This window comes from Grampus griseus (genome assembly GCF_964374135.1).
Source record: "Grampus griseus genome assembly, chromosome: 1".
Classification (NCBI taxonomy): Eukaryota; Metazoa; Chordata; class Mammalia; order Artiodactyla; family Delphinidae; genus Grampus; species Grampus griseus.
Genome location: NC_139017.1, coordinates 88,916,271 through 88,934,149, shown reverse-complemented (window position 1 = coordinate 88,934,149; position 17,879 = coordinate 88,916,271). Strand labels below are relative to the sequence as shown.

At 37.1% G+C, this 17,879-nt stretch overlaps 1 protein-coding gene across 2 annotated transcripts in view; it reads right to left on the bottom strand.

Moving 5' to 3' along the window:
- VAV3 (vav guanine nucleotide exchange factor 3) overlaps nt 1-17,879 on the bottom strand; it is a gene marked incomplete at its 5' end in the record, with an annotated part of 388,846 nt that overhangs the window by 116,911 nt on the left and 254,056 nt on the right. For both annotated transcript variants that reach the window (XM_082646938.1, XM_082646939.1), the window contains 2 exons: nt 9,469-9,514; nt 15,071-15,096. In XM_082646938.1, coding sequence (XP_082503064.1) covers nt 9,469-9,514; nt 15,071-15,096 — 72 coding nt within the window. The remainder of the gene's footprint in view (nt 1-9,468; nt 9,515-15,070; nt 15,097-17,879) is intronic.

Below are 17,879 nucleotides of genomic sequence, written 5' to 3'. Positions count from 1 at the left end.
TTTTAGAGAGGCTAAAACAGGTCTACAGGTCCAAGATTGTACAACTAGTTAAGTGGAGGGGCAGGATACAAACCCAGATCTATGACACTGCACAGTGCTCAGTCTAAACGGCTGTACAGGGCTGCCTCTGATGATCAACAAGTGTCCATGTAAGTGAAAGTGCCTAATACAGTTGGCCCTCCCTCTCTGCAGATGTAGAACCCACAGGTAGGGAGGGCCGACTGTACTATGCAATTTTGTGTAAGAGACTTGAGCACCCACAGATTGTGCTATCTGTGGGGGGTTCTGGAACCCCCGTGGATACCAAGGGGCGACTATACAGACAAAACTAGACAAGATTCTTCCTTCTCCTTCCTTCCCATGATTCTTTTATTGCCACAGAGGCAGGTTATGGTCTAAACTTAATGCCTCAAGGGCTGCAGTCTCTGGCTCTCTGGCACTCTCATCCTGACCCTTCCAGTAGGGAGGGAACATTTCTTCCCACCTGCCTCCACAAAACATGCCGTCTTAGGTCTTGTTTCCCCAGTTCTCTAATTTGATGGACCAATCTACACTAACGTGTATGTAGCTAATGGTGGAACAAAGGATTATCTCCTTATAGAAACAGAGTACCTCTATCTAAAGGAGAATATCACATTGGTATTTTAGGTATAAAGACAGGGTTATAAGAAGATACTGTGATTTAAGAACCCTTCCTTTTTGGTATCCCTGCAAACTAAAGCTGTGAGTACGGATGAGCTTTTTGTCAAGACTCTCCAGTTCCCATTTTAGGTACATTCCTCAGGATTTACCTTGTCTGATACTAGAAAACAATCAAATAGAAGAGACTACGAATGGAAAAAGGCCAAGGTAGAAGAGGTGGAAAACCCAGCCACAGTACGCCCAAGGAGGACAATGTCTAAAACGCATACACTATAACAGATGTACATTATAATCTGCTCAAACCAAGCTGCTCTTCTTTCCTTCCCCCATTCTTTTGTAAGCAAAGCTGTTCTTTCTTACAGAAAACAAATTTCCTGTGAACAGGCTGGGTCAGGCCCTCTCTGCATGCTAGAGGTGGACACAGAAGCCACGTGGCTCATCACATGTACCCTGGCTGCAGTGATGTCCTCAGAGATGATCAGAGATCTGGGCCAGGCCAGTTAAAGACAACTTGGGATTTTTGTTAGATTTACTGGGGCAAAGGTGTCCAGTTTTCTCTGAGAGTGCTAGCTGTGGGGAACTGAGAGTTGCTAGTGGCCAACTTTGCTTCCAAGTGAGATAACCTGCCTGAGGTGCAGGTTGACAAAAAATCAACAGAAAAGAAAGGAAAACTGAGACACAAGGAGAAATGGAACATGATATCATTTGAGCCCCTGGATCTAACTCTGCCTGAAGCCAAACATGCTCCCCTTTAGTTACCTAAGTCAGTAAATCCTCCACTCTTTTTTTTCCCCCTTAAATTACAGATCTTCCTCATATGACGGGGTCACATCCCAATAAACCCATTTTAAGTCAAAAATATTGTAAGTTGAAAATGCATTTAATACACCTAACCTACCAAACATCAGAGCTTAGCCTAGCCTACCCTAAACGTACTCAGAATACTTACATTAGCCTACAGCTGGGCAAAATCATTGAACACAAAGCTTTTTTACAATAAAGGGTTGAATATCTCATGTAATTTATTAAATACTATACTGAAAGTGAAAAACAGAGCGGCGGTAAGTATCTTGGTTGTTTACCCAGCGATTGTGTGGCTGACTGGGAGCTGCAGCTCGCTGCTTCTGCCCAGCATCTCTGAGAGCGTCATGCCACATATCGCTAGCTGGGAAAGATCAAAATTCATCATTGGAAGTACGGTTTCTACCGAATGCATAACGCTTTCACACCATTATTAAAGTCGAAAAATCTTAAGTCAAACCATCTTAAGTCTGTAGGTTTTTTTTTCTTCTGCTTTTCAACAAAATGAATCAGTTATATATATACATATGTTCCCATATCTCTTCCCTCTTGCGTCTCCCTCCCTCCCACCCTCCCTATCCCACCCCTCCAGGTGGTCACAAAGCACCAAGCTAATCTCCCTGTGCTATGCGGCTGCTTCCCACTAGCTATCTACCTTATGTTTGGTAGTGTATATATGTCCATGCCTCTCTCGCTTTGTCACAGCTCACCCTTCCCCCTCCCCATATCCTCAAGTCCATTCTCTAGTAGGTCTGGATCTTTATTCCTGTCTTACCCCTAGGCTCTTCATGACATTTTTGTTTTCTTAAATTCCATATATATGTGTTAGCATACGGTATTTGTCTCTCTCTTTCTGACTTACTTCACTCTGTATGACAGACTCTAGGTCTATCCACCTCATTACAAATAGCTCAATTTCGTTTCGGTTTTATGCCACTTGACAAACAAGAGCACACTGGATGATACAGAATTGAGGTCAGAATATCAAACCTAGCAAGAGACTGATAACTTTATTTAAATATCTGTAGTTGTATATAAATGCACTTTTATTGATGTACTTGTTAGATACCTCGTCTCCCTGTCCTGTGCCCTTCTTTAAACCACAATGAGTCTCCTTCACCCTGCCTACCTAGTCAACAACACCATTCATAAGTGACCATACACACTTTGGTGGTTCCTCATACACCACACGCTATTGCTGTTGGACATGTTTATGTTTGTAGGTCCTATCGCTCCAACAAAATTCCAAGGTCCTCAAAGACAGGGAAGCTTCCATATATTTCTAATATCTCTGCAGAAAAAAGTGAGTCTCAAAAGTTATCTGTAAAGAACAATTTAAAAAAACCCAACAAGCTTTTCTTTTCATTCAGATAATTGCCAGTATGAGTCATTTTGGTAGAAATTCCACAAACTCCATTCCAATGTTCTAATTAATTTGATAACCATTCTCACTATTTGTGTATAGATTGACTATAAAATTATAAACAGTTATGATACTAAGGATTACTTTATCAGTGTCTGTCCTCTTTCCTGGTATCAGGGCGATATTACTTGTATCAAATATTGTTATTTGAAGCCAATACTTTTGCCTCAACTGGTTCCTCTCATTTACCTCACTTCAGACTAAAGTTCTGGAACAAGCTTACCTGATTCTCATAAGTTGTTGGCTCATAAGAAATTTGTGAAGTTTCTTTGTCTACTTAGCATTATATGGCATGTTCTTTTGCTTCTGAAATGGGATAGTATTTGACTACCAGGGCCGTAGATATAACAAAGGAAGTCCAGGCCACACCTGACCTTCCAAGTGAGGAATGATTTTTCAATGATAAAAATGTTAAAAGCAGTTCACCAGGTTCAAGATTTCCTTTTCAGAATATTTTTCTAAATATTTAATAAATGTATACTTTTTTTTCTAAGACATAATTACTCTAGTAATAGAAATTATAAGTTAAAAGTACATAAACGATCCAGAAGTGGGTTCAGTATATAGTACTCCAAATGTTTTTTAATTTCAATAATCACATTACTGAGGCCATGCTTCCCATCTAAAGCCCCCACCCCCACCCCATGTACGTCTTCAAATATTCACCTTCCCCTCTTTTTCCTACGCCGGAGGTAACAGAGCCGTGTAAAAGACTGGGCTCGGCAAGGCATGGGCAAACCTGATAGATGACAGCAATAGTGACACTTTGTGAGCTCGGAATGAGCCTTCAAAGGGAAAAATAAATCCTCCCCAAACGAAAAAAAGATGTGAGGAAGGGACTGTGATGTACGTTTCAGAAAAATATCATCATGGTAAAGGGAATTAGGAAGGCAGTCCTGAAAATAACTACAAGGGGATCAAATGCCTTAGAGCAAAACCAGTCTTTGTGTCCATAGTTTAATAGAAACTTGAGAAAATCAGCTATTTTAAAAACCGGAGCAGGCTCTCCAGCACTCGTGCACAGCTTGGATTTCTCATTTCTCTGCAATGAATCTTAATCACTAAGTTCTATTGTCCCAGTTTTTTCACGTTCATTCTTTCAATGTGAAATGTATTTTTACAGTTTTACAATTATGCTCCTAATATTTAGATTAGGATTTATGTTTGATGAGAAATTCATTTTAGAGGTGACAGAAAAGACAGAAGTAGGTTTGACTGATTAATATGGAAATATTGTAATCTACAGATACTTTATTACTTATTTACTATAGACAAAAGCTCACTTACTAAAACTTCACGAATATACATTTGTCTCCCTCAAAAAAAAAAGGAAAAAAGAAAAATGTAGTTTTAGATAAATAATTTTAAAAATCCTGGGTTGCTATTTTTCTCATCAATGTTTTCTACTCGAGAATTAAAAAGATAAAAGTTCTCTATCGAGCAAATTGGCATTATGTTTAAAAGCAAGTCTAAAAGAAATAAACAATTCTGTTTAGATCTGGAATGAGTTTACCAATAATTTGAAATTAAAACATTAAGGAAAACTGTATTAAGTTGTAATTCAATGCAAAAAAACAGCATAACAAACATTTTATTTATATAAATGAAAACATATATAGACAACTCAGCTTAAAAGCAATCTTAGCCTACATTTGCTTCTCTCTTTTCCAATTCCTTTTGCTTTTTTGCACTAATTACATAATTAGATCTTTTTATATGTTTACCAGACTATTCCCTAATTATTTTTATGACACTATGCCATACTGTAATGAATCAGAGTATAAAATAGAATATTAAAATATTTTATATGCACACTCATCTACATGCATTTATGCAATCAAGGCTCTGTGCCTGTATCTACTCCCTCCTTAGGCAGAATATAAACTGTGGAGGGGGGCCATGCTTTATAATTAATGACATTGCTGGTGCTTATTGTTGTATAAGATACGAAGTTGGTAATGAAAAAAAGATGTCTTGAATTCCTTTCTTCATACAGGAACAGATAGGAATGGCATTATCTACCAATCCTATCCGCCTGAAAGAGAAAGTGACCATCTTTGAAGATGTCTCTTCTAAGAAACAGTAAGACATCTCCTCGGTGAACAAGAAAAAACACTGTTTCTAAGCCACATTTTTCTCTTCGTAATCAAGAGTTTAAAAATGAACACATGTGACGCAAGAGCTCTCAGAAAGAACTCTGTTCACTTACTATTCAAGGTTATCACAAATCACATGAGTTAACGTAAGATCAGAAGGAAAATGAGGTACCTAAACATTTCCCATCTACTCCATCTAATCTTTAGGTAGTGCAACACAGAACAACGCCTGGATTTTTTAAAAGCTAGTGACTGTGGACTTAAATACAAGATGCTATGAGTTCCACAAATATGAGATAATTCTGCAATAGTCTAAAAACACAGGGTTGATTAAAAGAACACATATGCTGGTATATAGATTTGCCACATGCAAGCTAAAATAAATCTTGTATCTTCTCTACTCAGACAGAAGAAAACTTTTAAAGCTCAGTATTAAAATTTAATTGGTAACTTTGACCTTGGGTTCCACTTTAGGTGAAATATATTACACCAGTGCTCAGATTTTCTTGAGATTTATGATCTCATGTTCTTGAAAAAGGCCTAGCACCTCCGTGTTCCTGAAATAATTGATCTGTCTCTTATAAGTGTTATTTTCCTGAAACCAACATCTGTCTCAGGAAGAAAAGTACAAACTGATGAAAATACCCTGCTATATTTAAAAAATCCAAAAGAGCTACCAGAATTTGCATCTTACACATTACTATTACTATATTTATAAAAGCAGTCAAGATCATAAATTGATAAATTTCTTAGCACGTAATAGAAGACAAGAAAAAGTCAACTAAACTGCAAAGCCATTTGTAAATATTATCTATAAAGATTAACTACAATTATTAATAAAAAGTAAAAGTTTTAAATATGCAAATAAGACACAATGTAAACCTCACATCTTTCGTGGTTTGAACTGAACTCCACAATATTTGCTTTTAACCTTGGGAGTTTTTCTTTCTTTGTTTCTTTATTGCAATCACAAACACTACTAATTTCACCAAAAAACTCTCAACCAGCACTGTTGATTGTGTCTCTTCTTAAAGATAAGCAAAATATCTTGGAAGCCATCAGGTAAGTAGGGAACAACAGCAAATCTGAAAATGACTGTGATAATGTAACTTCTAGCTTCACCTAGAATTCAACATAAAATTCTGAGTTTCTTTGCAAAGAAATAATTGGCAAATACTTTTGATTCTCCTACACATGACAAAACGTCCAATATTTAACATGCTCTACCACAAAGTAATTATTATAATAATTGCCACCTCTTAGCATTTACTACATACTTGGCACTGTTATAAGTACTTTTCATGTATTAACTCATGTAATGCTCAAAACAACTTTGTAAGGTAGCTACTATTATTAATCTCCTTTTACAAATGAGGAAACTACAGAGAGGAAGCAAATTGCCAAAGGTCAACAGCAAGTAAACAGCTAAGTTGGGTCCTCAGCCTAGGCAATGTGGCTCAGAGCCATGCTTCCCACCATTGGACTATTCCATATTCCTTGAGTATACTGGTCCACTTTATCAGCAGGAGGAATTTAAAAAGCAAGAGAGCCAGTGCATGCAGAAGTATATAGCCATTCATTAATTCATTTAACAAATATTTATTAAGCACCAACTGAAACTGTATGCAAGCCCCTGTGTCCTTGTCCTCTGAAGTAAAAGGCTTTTGCTTTAATCTCCCAGGCCTCCCTTGAGTCTCAAAAGGCTGGCTCAAGAGTTAATGATTGGGAAATGTGAAGATGATAGAGAAACAAAGAATAGCTGTTGGGCTGGGGAACTGGTAACAATTTAGACTATAAATCCACCACATGGCAGAATCACAGAACTCACAGTTCCCTGAAAGATACAGAAAAAGTCCTGACACACATTCCTAAGTTGTTTTTACAGGGAGCAGACCCCCTCCAGATGAAAATTGCTGATCACAAAAATGTACAACCTAGACTGGTTGAAACCAGAAGGCTGATGATACTTGAAATTTCACCCTGATGTCAACCAATCCAAGAATTGTGCAAGAGCTGATCACACACCTTGTAGTTCCCTCCCTCACACTGCCTTTAACACCCCGTCCCTGAAAGCCTTTTGAGCATGAGCTGCCCATTCTCCTCCCTTGGTGCCCTGCAATAAATGCTGTACTTTCCTTCACCACAACCTGGTGTCAGTAGATTGGCTTTACTGCCCAAGGATGAGTGGACCTAAGTTTAGTTCAGTAACACTACTACCCAAAGAACTATGCATTAAGTTCCTTTCCAGAACAAAAGGTCTATGGAGAAGATATGTAATTTACTTTGGACAGGGCTCTGAAATTTGGACCTGGTGAAGTGGTTACATCTGACCTCCCAAATTCTTTAATCACTTTTTTTCTACAAGCCACTCTAAGTGAGACCCTGGAAAGTAGTCAGTGTGTTAACACTTGGAAAAGACAACTAAAATAGCTAAAAGAGAAAAGATTAAAGGACCTTTCATAGTAAAAACACTGATAGCAAATAATGCTCCTTGGAAGCAGTCTGTCCATGCTTAGGAGGTCTCAGTTTTATTGATCCCTTGTTTAAATATCCTGGAGTGAAACTTCTCCCACACAACTGTGAAAATCTTAACAATAGTTACATCAGGATCAACTCAGAGTAAGACAGTCAGTCATCAAGCTAGGGTTAACTTTGAGCAAAAAAGCTTTGCAACTTGCCAAGAGAAAGTAATAAACAGAAATAAACAGAAATAAGCAAAGATAAAAAAGACAACCAACCCTAAACACAAAATTCAAGCCTAACATCAAAAGACACTCTACAGGGAGAAATGATTGTTACATTAGGATCTACAACAGGCAAGATCATCAACTATTTGCTTTCTTTTCAAAAGTGTGGAAGAATGAGAAAACACATATGTATTTACTATACCTAATGGAAAGCTATGTGTGTGTGTATATATATATATATATACACACAGCTATGTATATTATATATAATGCATATTTTTCCCCCAAACATAACATATGGCACTACTTCTTTTGTATTTGTATGTTTATTCTTCATGAAGTTCTAAAAACTTTGGACAAATATAAATACCGGAAGAGCTATACCTAGAGAAAGCCATCACCTTTAGGATAAAGGAAGATAAACTATTTTATTATTGGTCCACTTTGCCATATTTATAATCTGTGAATTCATTATACCTCCCTTTAAATAATCTAAGGGCTCCTAAAAATTCTGGCTATAATGTACATAGTTAAAAGTCAAATGTGTTCCTACTGACACACTGTATATATAGAAATGCATTTCCTTGGGGGAGAATAGATTAAATGAAAATGCCCACAGAAGAAAGAGAAAATAATATTTATAAAGTTTAGGTAATTTTCAGAAACAGAAATACTATAACTCATACAAAATAAAGAAAAAATATTATGTTCACAGTCATACACTCCTACTAAATAGAACAGAAGAAGTCACTTTTAAATATTATTGTAGAGTTTTCTGCAAAGGGTATCATCTTGGGAAAGTCAGAACCAATAAAAAAGCAAACCAGAACCCCTAATTTTTTTAATGGCCTTAATTTTGTTCTGTACTTAAAAGATTTAAACTGATCTCAGGACACAAGTGAGGCAATTTCTAGCCAGAGGCCACAAAGCTCCCATAAATCTTTTCAAACAGCTCATAAACTGGCATGGCTACCAGGGGTGTGGTTTCAGTGAAAAGCTATAATGCTTTGAAAGCTAAACTTTACAACTAGGTGAACACTGTTTACGATGAGAAAACAAAACACATAATCCAGATTCTTTTCCGGCAAGACTACTCTATATTTCATGTTCTACTTGATTTATTATTAAGTTCATATATTTGGAATCCTTTAGCCATGAATATCTTTTACTCACAATAATATGACCATATACACAACAAATTTTGGGTAATTAAACTATGGAAGGCATTGCTTAATGGACAAAAAATAATTATATGAAAATAATGACAGGGTCAACCTCATGATATTAAACAGGAAACAACTGAACACTCTCTGCAGACAAAGAATTGGTCTCTGGAGAGGACACTTGTTCACAAAGTCCTTAAACTCATTCTTGTATTATAAAATAATATAGATATAGGATAAAGAAAAGTATTTTCCCAAATGGGGAGGGTACCAAAGTTGTCTGGTTTATGACCTCCCCCCACGCCCTCAGAACATGCTGATTTTTTAAGTGCTGGTTGATTTTTTCCAGGTTTGGGAGGGAGCAGGGAAAGGGTGTTGGATATGTTAGCATTAACCAGGCACCCTGAGGCTGTTCAGTAAGCAAATAACCAGCTCAACTGCTGATTGCGGAAAGACTGTGGTACTGATGGTTACTCATCACATGACCCTGTCCTAGGTAAATGATTTACACAGTAGACGGTCACCTCCTGGTCACACATTATATACCAAACTGCGAGGAACACAGGCCAACAATCTGTCTGACTTTCTACAGCAATTCCCATATACTTTCATAATCACTTAACTGAAAAAATGATTATAGATGTTTAATCACACACCTGGATCCACCTGCTTGGGGGTTCTTCGGAGTCCATTGGTCCGTTTCTGTACAGAAAGGTAAAACAAAGAACAACAAAGATTTCGTGTTATCAAATTGTATTATTTTGTGACACTTTGGAAGTCCAATGAATGTTGCACTTTTTCCATTTAACACTACGACATTTAAAATAGATAACCAACAAGGACCTACTGTATAGCACAGGGAACTCTGCTTAATACTCTGTAATGACTTGCATGGGAAAAGAATCTAAAAAAGAGTGGATATGTGTATATGTATAACTGATTCACTTTGCTGTACAGCAGAAACTAACACAACATTGCAAATCAACTATACTCCAAAAAAACTTTTTTTTAAAAGTATGACTAAATTTGATCAAAACACTTGGTTCCAAGGTTTCTTTTTCTAATTTTTGTTTCTCTAATAAGTCTTCCACTTGAACAACACTGCATTTGATAAATCATTGATATAACACTATGGGAAAGAAATATCTTTTCATTCACCATCTCTGGCGATTATGACTCATTTTTTTAAGTCATAATGACTATAGGAATTATGAAAACAAAGCCCAGGCAGCCATTTTTGCTTAGAAAATGCTCCCAACGAAGAGTTTTGATCTCCAAAACTCTAACGCAGCTATTTTTGAGGCCTGGAGATCTGGAGAAAGTCAGTCCGAAAGACAGGGACTGGAGAAATTATACAACCCCAAAACAAAGATCTCAAGCTCTGACTTTAGCAAACACTTAAATGAGAATGGTGTTTTAATTATGGATCAGTGATATCTGAATATTTTAAGGAACAAAACAGCCATGCAGCTTGTGAACCATGAAAGTAAATTCTTATTATAGAAAAGGAATCCATAAGAAAAATTGTGCATTACAAAAATTATAGATAAGATGCAAGACAAAAGAGGTTTTAAATCTTTGAAAATGCCTGTTTACACATTCGATTTCACAAGCATTAAATTAATTCCTACCTAATAACTATGGTAATCTGACTAATTAATAAGAACTTGATTTTCACTTTTCGTTATATAACTGGATGAAATGCTTAGTCTGTAACTACCATATAATTCAGATATTCACAAAAGCAATTTTCTTTCTACATGTGTTGGGGTTTGTGCCTGTGTGTGGAGACTTGGTTTCATTCAGAGCAGACTTGGCTTTGCCAAGCACACATTAGCCATGGGTTTTTCTTAGGGTTCTTCCTGTTGTTTTTATTCATAAGTTAAATGGGCCTCAAAGCAGATGTCAGGGTTCTCAGGTAAAAGCAAATTGGAGAATTATTAAAAATATAAATTTTGTTTTTAACCCAACTACTTTTAAAATGGATTTGTGAAGGCCTAATATGATCATTAAATCAGCATTGAAGCTATACTGAACAAGGTGGATGGCTATACTGAAAAAAAAAAAAAAAAAACCCTAGTATAAAGAGAGCGCTGTGAGTGAGGAGAAGAAAATATCACACTGGGCTTCTTAACAGCCAAGCACAAAACGGGGAAGCATGATGAGTTATAGGTTCATATCCAATCACTTGGAAGAAAACTGCTTTCAAAAAAGAAATCTTTTCTGTCTAAAACTTTATAAAATTTTTGGAGCTCTCTACATAAATGACAATATTTTCAACAGGAAAATATATAATGATGGATGTCTTGTGGCTATTTACCTCCTGCATTTTCCTCCACCTTCTTAATGTACAACAGAAGCTGTTTTTCTACTACTCTAACTCCTCTTACTATCACAGTGCTTGGAAGGCAAGAAAGAATTCAAACTTTGGGTCTTATTCCTACTAGCCCTAAACTAGTACTATTTAAAAACTATTAACTTAGAAAGTGTAAAAGGGAATTTCAGTTCAAGAGCAACTCTATATGACCCTGAAGTTAGGATTAAAATAGGGAACATGGTGCAATTATTAAGAGTATGGATTCTATATAATCTGACTGCATAAATTCAAATTCAGACCCTCCCTGTCACTTGACACCTGTTTGATTGGGAGCAAATTAGTTGAAGTCTCTGCCTGTTTTTTCATCTATAAAATGGGGATAATAATAGCACCTATTTCATAGCATTTGTGGTGAGAGTTAAATGAGTTAATTTATGTTAAATGCTTGGAACAGTTCCTGACACATAGTGAGGATTATTAAGTGATAGCTTATTATTATTGATATAATTGTCATTATTATTCATTTCATGATATTTTGAATGTTTAAACTCAGGTAAATGATACATTTTGCTACTAAAGTATTACCCTACTATTTACATTTTAGGTTTTTCCTCCTGAAAGTCATTGCAAATCAGTGATCCTGAAAACAAACATTTCTACAGGAAGAGTAGGCAGTGGAACAAACTATGATCTGGTGCATTTTAAAAAAGAGAGAAGCGACTTAGACCAAGTACATTGGAGAGCTTGAGATTTATTATACTTAAAAAGCACCTAAAAAGTATTTTATATTGTAAAAAATTTGGAAATGTTTAGCAGAACATATTTAAACAACGTTAAAGTGCAAATTTCAACTGTTATTCTATCATATCTTATCCAACATACTCCTCTCCGCCACCTATATTCTCAAAAGCCTGCGATAGAGCTGGACAAGATGCCGTCCCTAGCAGGGAGAGGAGGGCACATCCAGGTGCCACCCCTGGGAGCTCTCAGTTACAGCCCCATGAGATCCGGCAATCAGTCTTCAGCACATTCTCAACTTCTTTGGTCTACCGAGAAGTAGGGGACGGGCGGGTGGGGACAACCAACCAACCTGATTTTATTTCTTGCTTCATTACCTATTACCTTGTCTTTCTCTAAAAGAAATGCCTTTATCGTCCAAGAATCTCTCTTCTTGCCTCTTTTAGGAGAAACCTAATTCTCTCTGTTGGTTTTACCAACACAACGAGCAAAGTTTCATTTGCTGTATGAAACTGGCTTTGGTTCCTCTACCTATTTTAAAAGCAGAAAAACCTACGTTAAGGAATAGCTTTGAAGTAGATATATATTAAATAGATATGTGATGATAACCTTGCTTCCTGGAGCTAGAAGTGGCTTCTGAAGCTCCACTCCAGAATGGGAGGCAAGATGAACATCCCAGGTTAGGGAGGCCCAGGGCGATCCTGTGGCTACTGAGAACTGACCTACCTTGAGAATGAAGCGTGAAATTAAAAATTCACAATCATGGCCATTGACAGGGGAACAGAAGAGGACTACGAATTGGTACATGGAGAAAAAGAAGACCTCCAAGAGAGGGGGGGAAAAATCACAGAGCTTACAAAAGGTCTTCATTGGTACTTCTGGGAAGACTCCTAAACATCATATAAGCATCTGCCTCAGAGAGTGAATATACCTTCCACAAAGTCTTGGTGGGGAGGTATGGAGTGAAAGATGTTTCTTAACATTCTTTTGCTATACTTCTCCCTTATGCTAAGCTAAAGTTTCCAAATAGGTTGGCCAGTATAAGATTTTACTATAATTATCCATCCAAAGTAGAGATTATTAGCAGAATCACACATTAAATAAAAATTACACTTTGTATAATCAGAAGTTAAGCAAGTCACTGAAGCCAGTCACTAAAATACTGATGCTGCATTTAAGAAAATCAATGTGAAATTAATTCCTTTCAGAATAGGCTTATGTGTAATTTTTAAGAGTATAAAATGCCTGGAGAGAATTATTTTGTATCATTATTTTGTATCAGTGTGAAAATCATTAGCCACTTCTTATTAGCACACTTTCTGTCTGTAAATACGCCCATTTCTCATTGCTTAAATAAAATCAAGTGAAATCATCTCGCCCAGGGCGGGGGTGGGGGGATACATGTATACCTTTATCTAAGAGGATAAAGGTAAAGTAATATTGAGTTAAAGTTCAAAGCTCTACGAGGAAATCTGTCTCAATTAGCTAATAACAGAGTGAGAGTAAGAGAAAGAAGGCTACTTTCCAAGATCTTCATTGACACTGCTGGAAGAATCCTTACAGTTCTGATGAAAAATCTTACCTATTGACTAAACACTAAAAACAAGTTTATGTTAATTTATTTTAACCCTAGCAGAACTCGCATGACCCATTTTTTAAATACTATTATCCTGTTATGCATTCCCTGAGCTAGATTCTAAAGTCTAAAATATAGTCAACTGATAACACTTAAAGGGTGCATGTGAATTTCCTCACATCACATTCTTGATACCCTGTATGTACAAATTATATGTTTATGCAAAAAAGTAAAAACAGTTACCTCTTGTTTGACATCTTGCTGTACTTTTCATTATTTTTACCAACTATATAAATGCCAGCCTATTAAAAACATACTAATACTATACTACTCTTAATGAGATATAATTGTCATGTGCTAAAATAATTTGACATAGAATGTTTTTTGTCATTCTTTTATTCTGAAATTCTCAGATTACTACATTTCTGGTTCATATAACTAATCACAGACATTTTACATTTTAATTTTCATTGCTATGATTTTTTTTGGTGGTCAGGTAAGAAATGTATTATTTTTGGTTGACGCCCAAGGTACCGGTTGCCTGTAATCTGCTATATTTTTCATTCTTTCATATTTTCTTAAAAGAGCTTTATTCTTTTTTTTACATCTTTATTAGAGTATAATTGCTTTACAATGGTATGTTAGCTTCTGCTTTATAACAAAGTGAATCAGTTATACATATACATATGTTCCCATATCTCAAGAGCTTTATTCTGAGAGGTGACAGGGATCTCGTACTTCTAAGCCATTAGACCTCAGACTCTGTGTGAAACCAAAAGGATATGTTATCAGATTTTTATTTCATCAATATGACATGATATGAATCACATTCGTGCTCAAATGGAAAACTGGCAGAAACACGTAACCACATCCTTAGATGAAGAACCTTAGAACTTTTTAGTACTAGCGAATGTTGGGCAGTGACACTGTTTCATGATAGGGGACAGGTCTACTGACTTCTTGGGATGAGGGCCACCCTTCCTTCTGTCCTAGCAGGATTAGAGATTCATTCCAAGAGAACGCCTTCAGACGCATTAAGTTTTTATTTTTAATTACTTTTAAATTTTAATTAAAACATTAAAGTAACAAATAGGAAAACACATTTGCTGGAACAACTTTAGATGGTATAATGAGGCAGGAAGTCAGCTTGAACTTACAGTTGAGAGACTGAAAGCGATGTAGTGCGTCATTTATTTGATTTATAAATTTTATAAAAGTGAATTGATTTGGTTATGTATTAAGTTTTATAAGCCTCAGGGTTTGTGGAATTCTGTAGCTGGGAACTAGGGAAAGGTACCCCCATATTAGTGCCACAACATTGCTACAATATTTATTTGAAATTTACCTGAATAAGTGAGTACCTAAGATTCTGAAATGTCCCATCTCACACACATTCTTAGATGAAATATTCACATTTTTCCTCTACCTAAGATCTTCAGATGGTATCTGAAAATTCCTCTGATTTACCCTGTGCATTTCACTCACAAGCACTTGATTGCTCACTCTAGCTGTTTTCTATCCATTTTAAAAGGCACATTTAACATTCTAGGAGTTCGAGCCTGCTTAAGTTAGCAAACAATTTGAAATGCAAAAGTTATACAAAAAAAAATGTAAATGTTAACCTTACCTCGGATGGTTTGAGCGTCCCTTGTTCTGAAACAAATGTAAAAATTGGCATTGTCAGTTATTTTGTTTGGTTAGCAACCTTAACTTGTTCTCTGCAGCGTGGTAAAACACTACTGCTTTGTTTTCCTAACATTATCTGTAATATATTTCCAGGGTCCCTCAGGCAGGGCTAGTAATTGTTTTGCAACCGGGTTCTCTTGCCTCATTGGCTTGTCAGGAAAGTGACTCATAGTACTAAATGACTTCTTGGTTATGCTTAACTTTTTCAATTGTTTATTAAGCAATTTCAATCCAACCACATAAAGCTCCTTGAAACAGGGACTTGCACTAAGTTTATGTGCAAAAGAGAAAGCTAGGTGGGAACATTTCTTTCAACACACCCAGTTTTAAGAATTAAACACAAATAATTTACAAACGTAGTACACTGACTATAACAATTGCAAACTTAACACATATAATTTGCACATGAATTTTTCTGCATTAAGGGGCTATTGCTTTTGGTTTTAATTTGGGGGGAGTACAGTTTGATTTAAAGATGGAAATTTAAAAAGGACAGGATTCAATTCTAATGCTAATTTTCCTTTCATCTCAGTGTACCTGTCTGTAAATAGAAACAACAATCTCCATTACATTTCAGTTCCTGAAAATGACTAACAGTTAGGAAGGACCCTGCGATCTTCAAGTAAGTAACATGGCAGAGGGCAAAGGGTATCTCTGAAAGGAAAGGCACACACTGCATGTGGAAAATGCTGGTGGTTAATATTTTGCTTCCTTTCCCCATATCCAGGAGCACCTATGCATGTTATAATTTCTCCAGACTGCGAAGAAAAACAACTCATCATTTGCACCTATGCCTATACTTTTCTCAACCAGAATGATCCTCTGAAGAAGGATCTGAGAAGAGAAGACACTGACGGAAATATCAGGAGAGAAAGGGCAGCTCTGTCAGCCTAAATGAACCTCTTATAGAGGTTCCAAGAAGCCTCACAACCAGAGTTCCAGGGGAAAAGTACCAGAACACCTTACTAGCTGCCACAGATTGTTTGACACAGGAAGACTGCCTGGGGCATGGAACAGGAGGTTTTGGGGCTTTTTGTTTTTTAAAGGACTATTCCTGATTAATGGAACTGAAGACGCATGAGGAAAAAGTCACCTTTCTGGAGAAAAGCAAAGCCTGCATTTCTTTGTCAATTTCAACCCTAACATACTAACTTTCATACGTAACTCTCTTCTACGAAGTCATTTTTACCAGGTCTGAAGTTGGCCTTTACAAAGGACAGAAAGGTATTTTCCTTTCCCTCTCTGCTAGAAATATGCAAAGTTGCAGAAGAAAGACTGCCTAAGAGAACTGGACTGGGGAGAGAATCTATGAAAGTACCATTCTGCTGGATACTGTGCCCAGACTTAGAACCCAGGTTAGGTGAACTTGGGTTCCTAACGGAACAGTTGTGATACCTGTTTCACTGGTTTGACCAGAAAGACCTATATGCCAGAAAAGCCCTACACTACTTTCTTCTTCTACTGTTGAGTTAGAGAAAGAGCCTGAACTGGGAGTCACAATCTACAAGAAGCACCAAACAGGAGGGGAGTTTAAGTTTTCCATCCAAGGAGACTGAGGAAAGCTTTGATATTTCCCGATGACCTCTAAAATGGGAAAACCTCAGATCTTTCATGGTCAGTGTTTAAAAATGAGTGTGCACCTTAATTTTAATTCAGAAGTATTTTTTTTCCTGACTCTGCAGAGAAGTGTTTTTATGTCCTGGTGAAGTAGGTCTGTTGTAATATGCTTTAAATGTATTTTATTTTTGGCATAAAACCTATGATAGCCCACGTGGCAGTAGTTGGCACACCACGTTCCAGGAGTGCTCTGGGGTTCCTCAGGAAGAGGAAACGATGGTATCTAAGGTGATGATCTAGCTATGCAGATACTTGCACCTCTTTACCCAGAAAACAGATCTGGGAACAGAAGCCCCTCATTTACAGGCCCTTCTTATGTTGTTGCTTAGTGCAAGCCACCCAGCTCCCGGCATGAGTGAGCACTGACCACGGAACACAAGAGGCATGAATGAGACTGGCAAAGTGAGGAATAAACTAGACTCGGCTGACCACCTTACCCAACACTCTCTCCTTCATTTCTCCCACTGGCTGTTGTCTTCTGCTTTCTTTCTTTGCATCTCATCAAGCAACTCAGCTTTCCTCATAATTCTTATTGGATGTACCTGCTCTTCACAAAGGCTCCTCTGTGTAACCCAGATAGGAAAATGGAAAATGGGCTTTGTGCTGGATGCAACTCCAACTCTGAGGACATGAGTCCTTGATTGGAGCTTACCCTTTCCTTGCCACTACTCCCTGTCCTCAGGGCCACCACATTCCCCCGCCTTCTCCACTGCCACCCAGGAAAGAGGCCTATTTCTTCCATGGACTTGGCATCGAGCAGCTCACACTGTGATCTGCTCATGCTGGGCAGAGCAATAAATAATGGCTCTTGAAAGTCTGAGCTTTTATTTCCTCATATTTCATGGCAAAGTTCTGTAAATATTCTGAGGATAGGGCAAAAGCCAAAGGACTAGAAATAACTCTTAGAATCTGTTCCGAGTTCAGAAATTTTTAGCCAGGCTCCTTTATTTATACTTTTGTACTTGTTCCAGGGGCCGTACCATCAGATTGATTGTCCCCGTTCCAAACACAATCTAAATTCTGATAACCATATTGATGCAACAACTTAAAACTTTCGTGAAACTAACAGTGATGAGAGAGCAGAAAACCCAACTGCAACACTGTGTCATACATTTTCAAAGTAAAATTCCGTT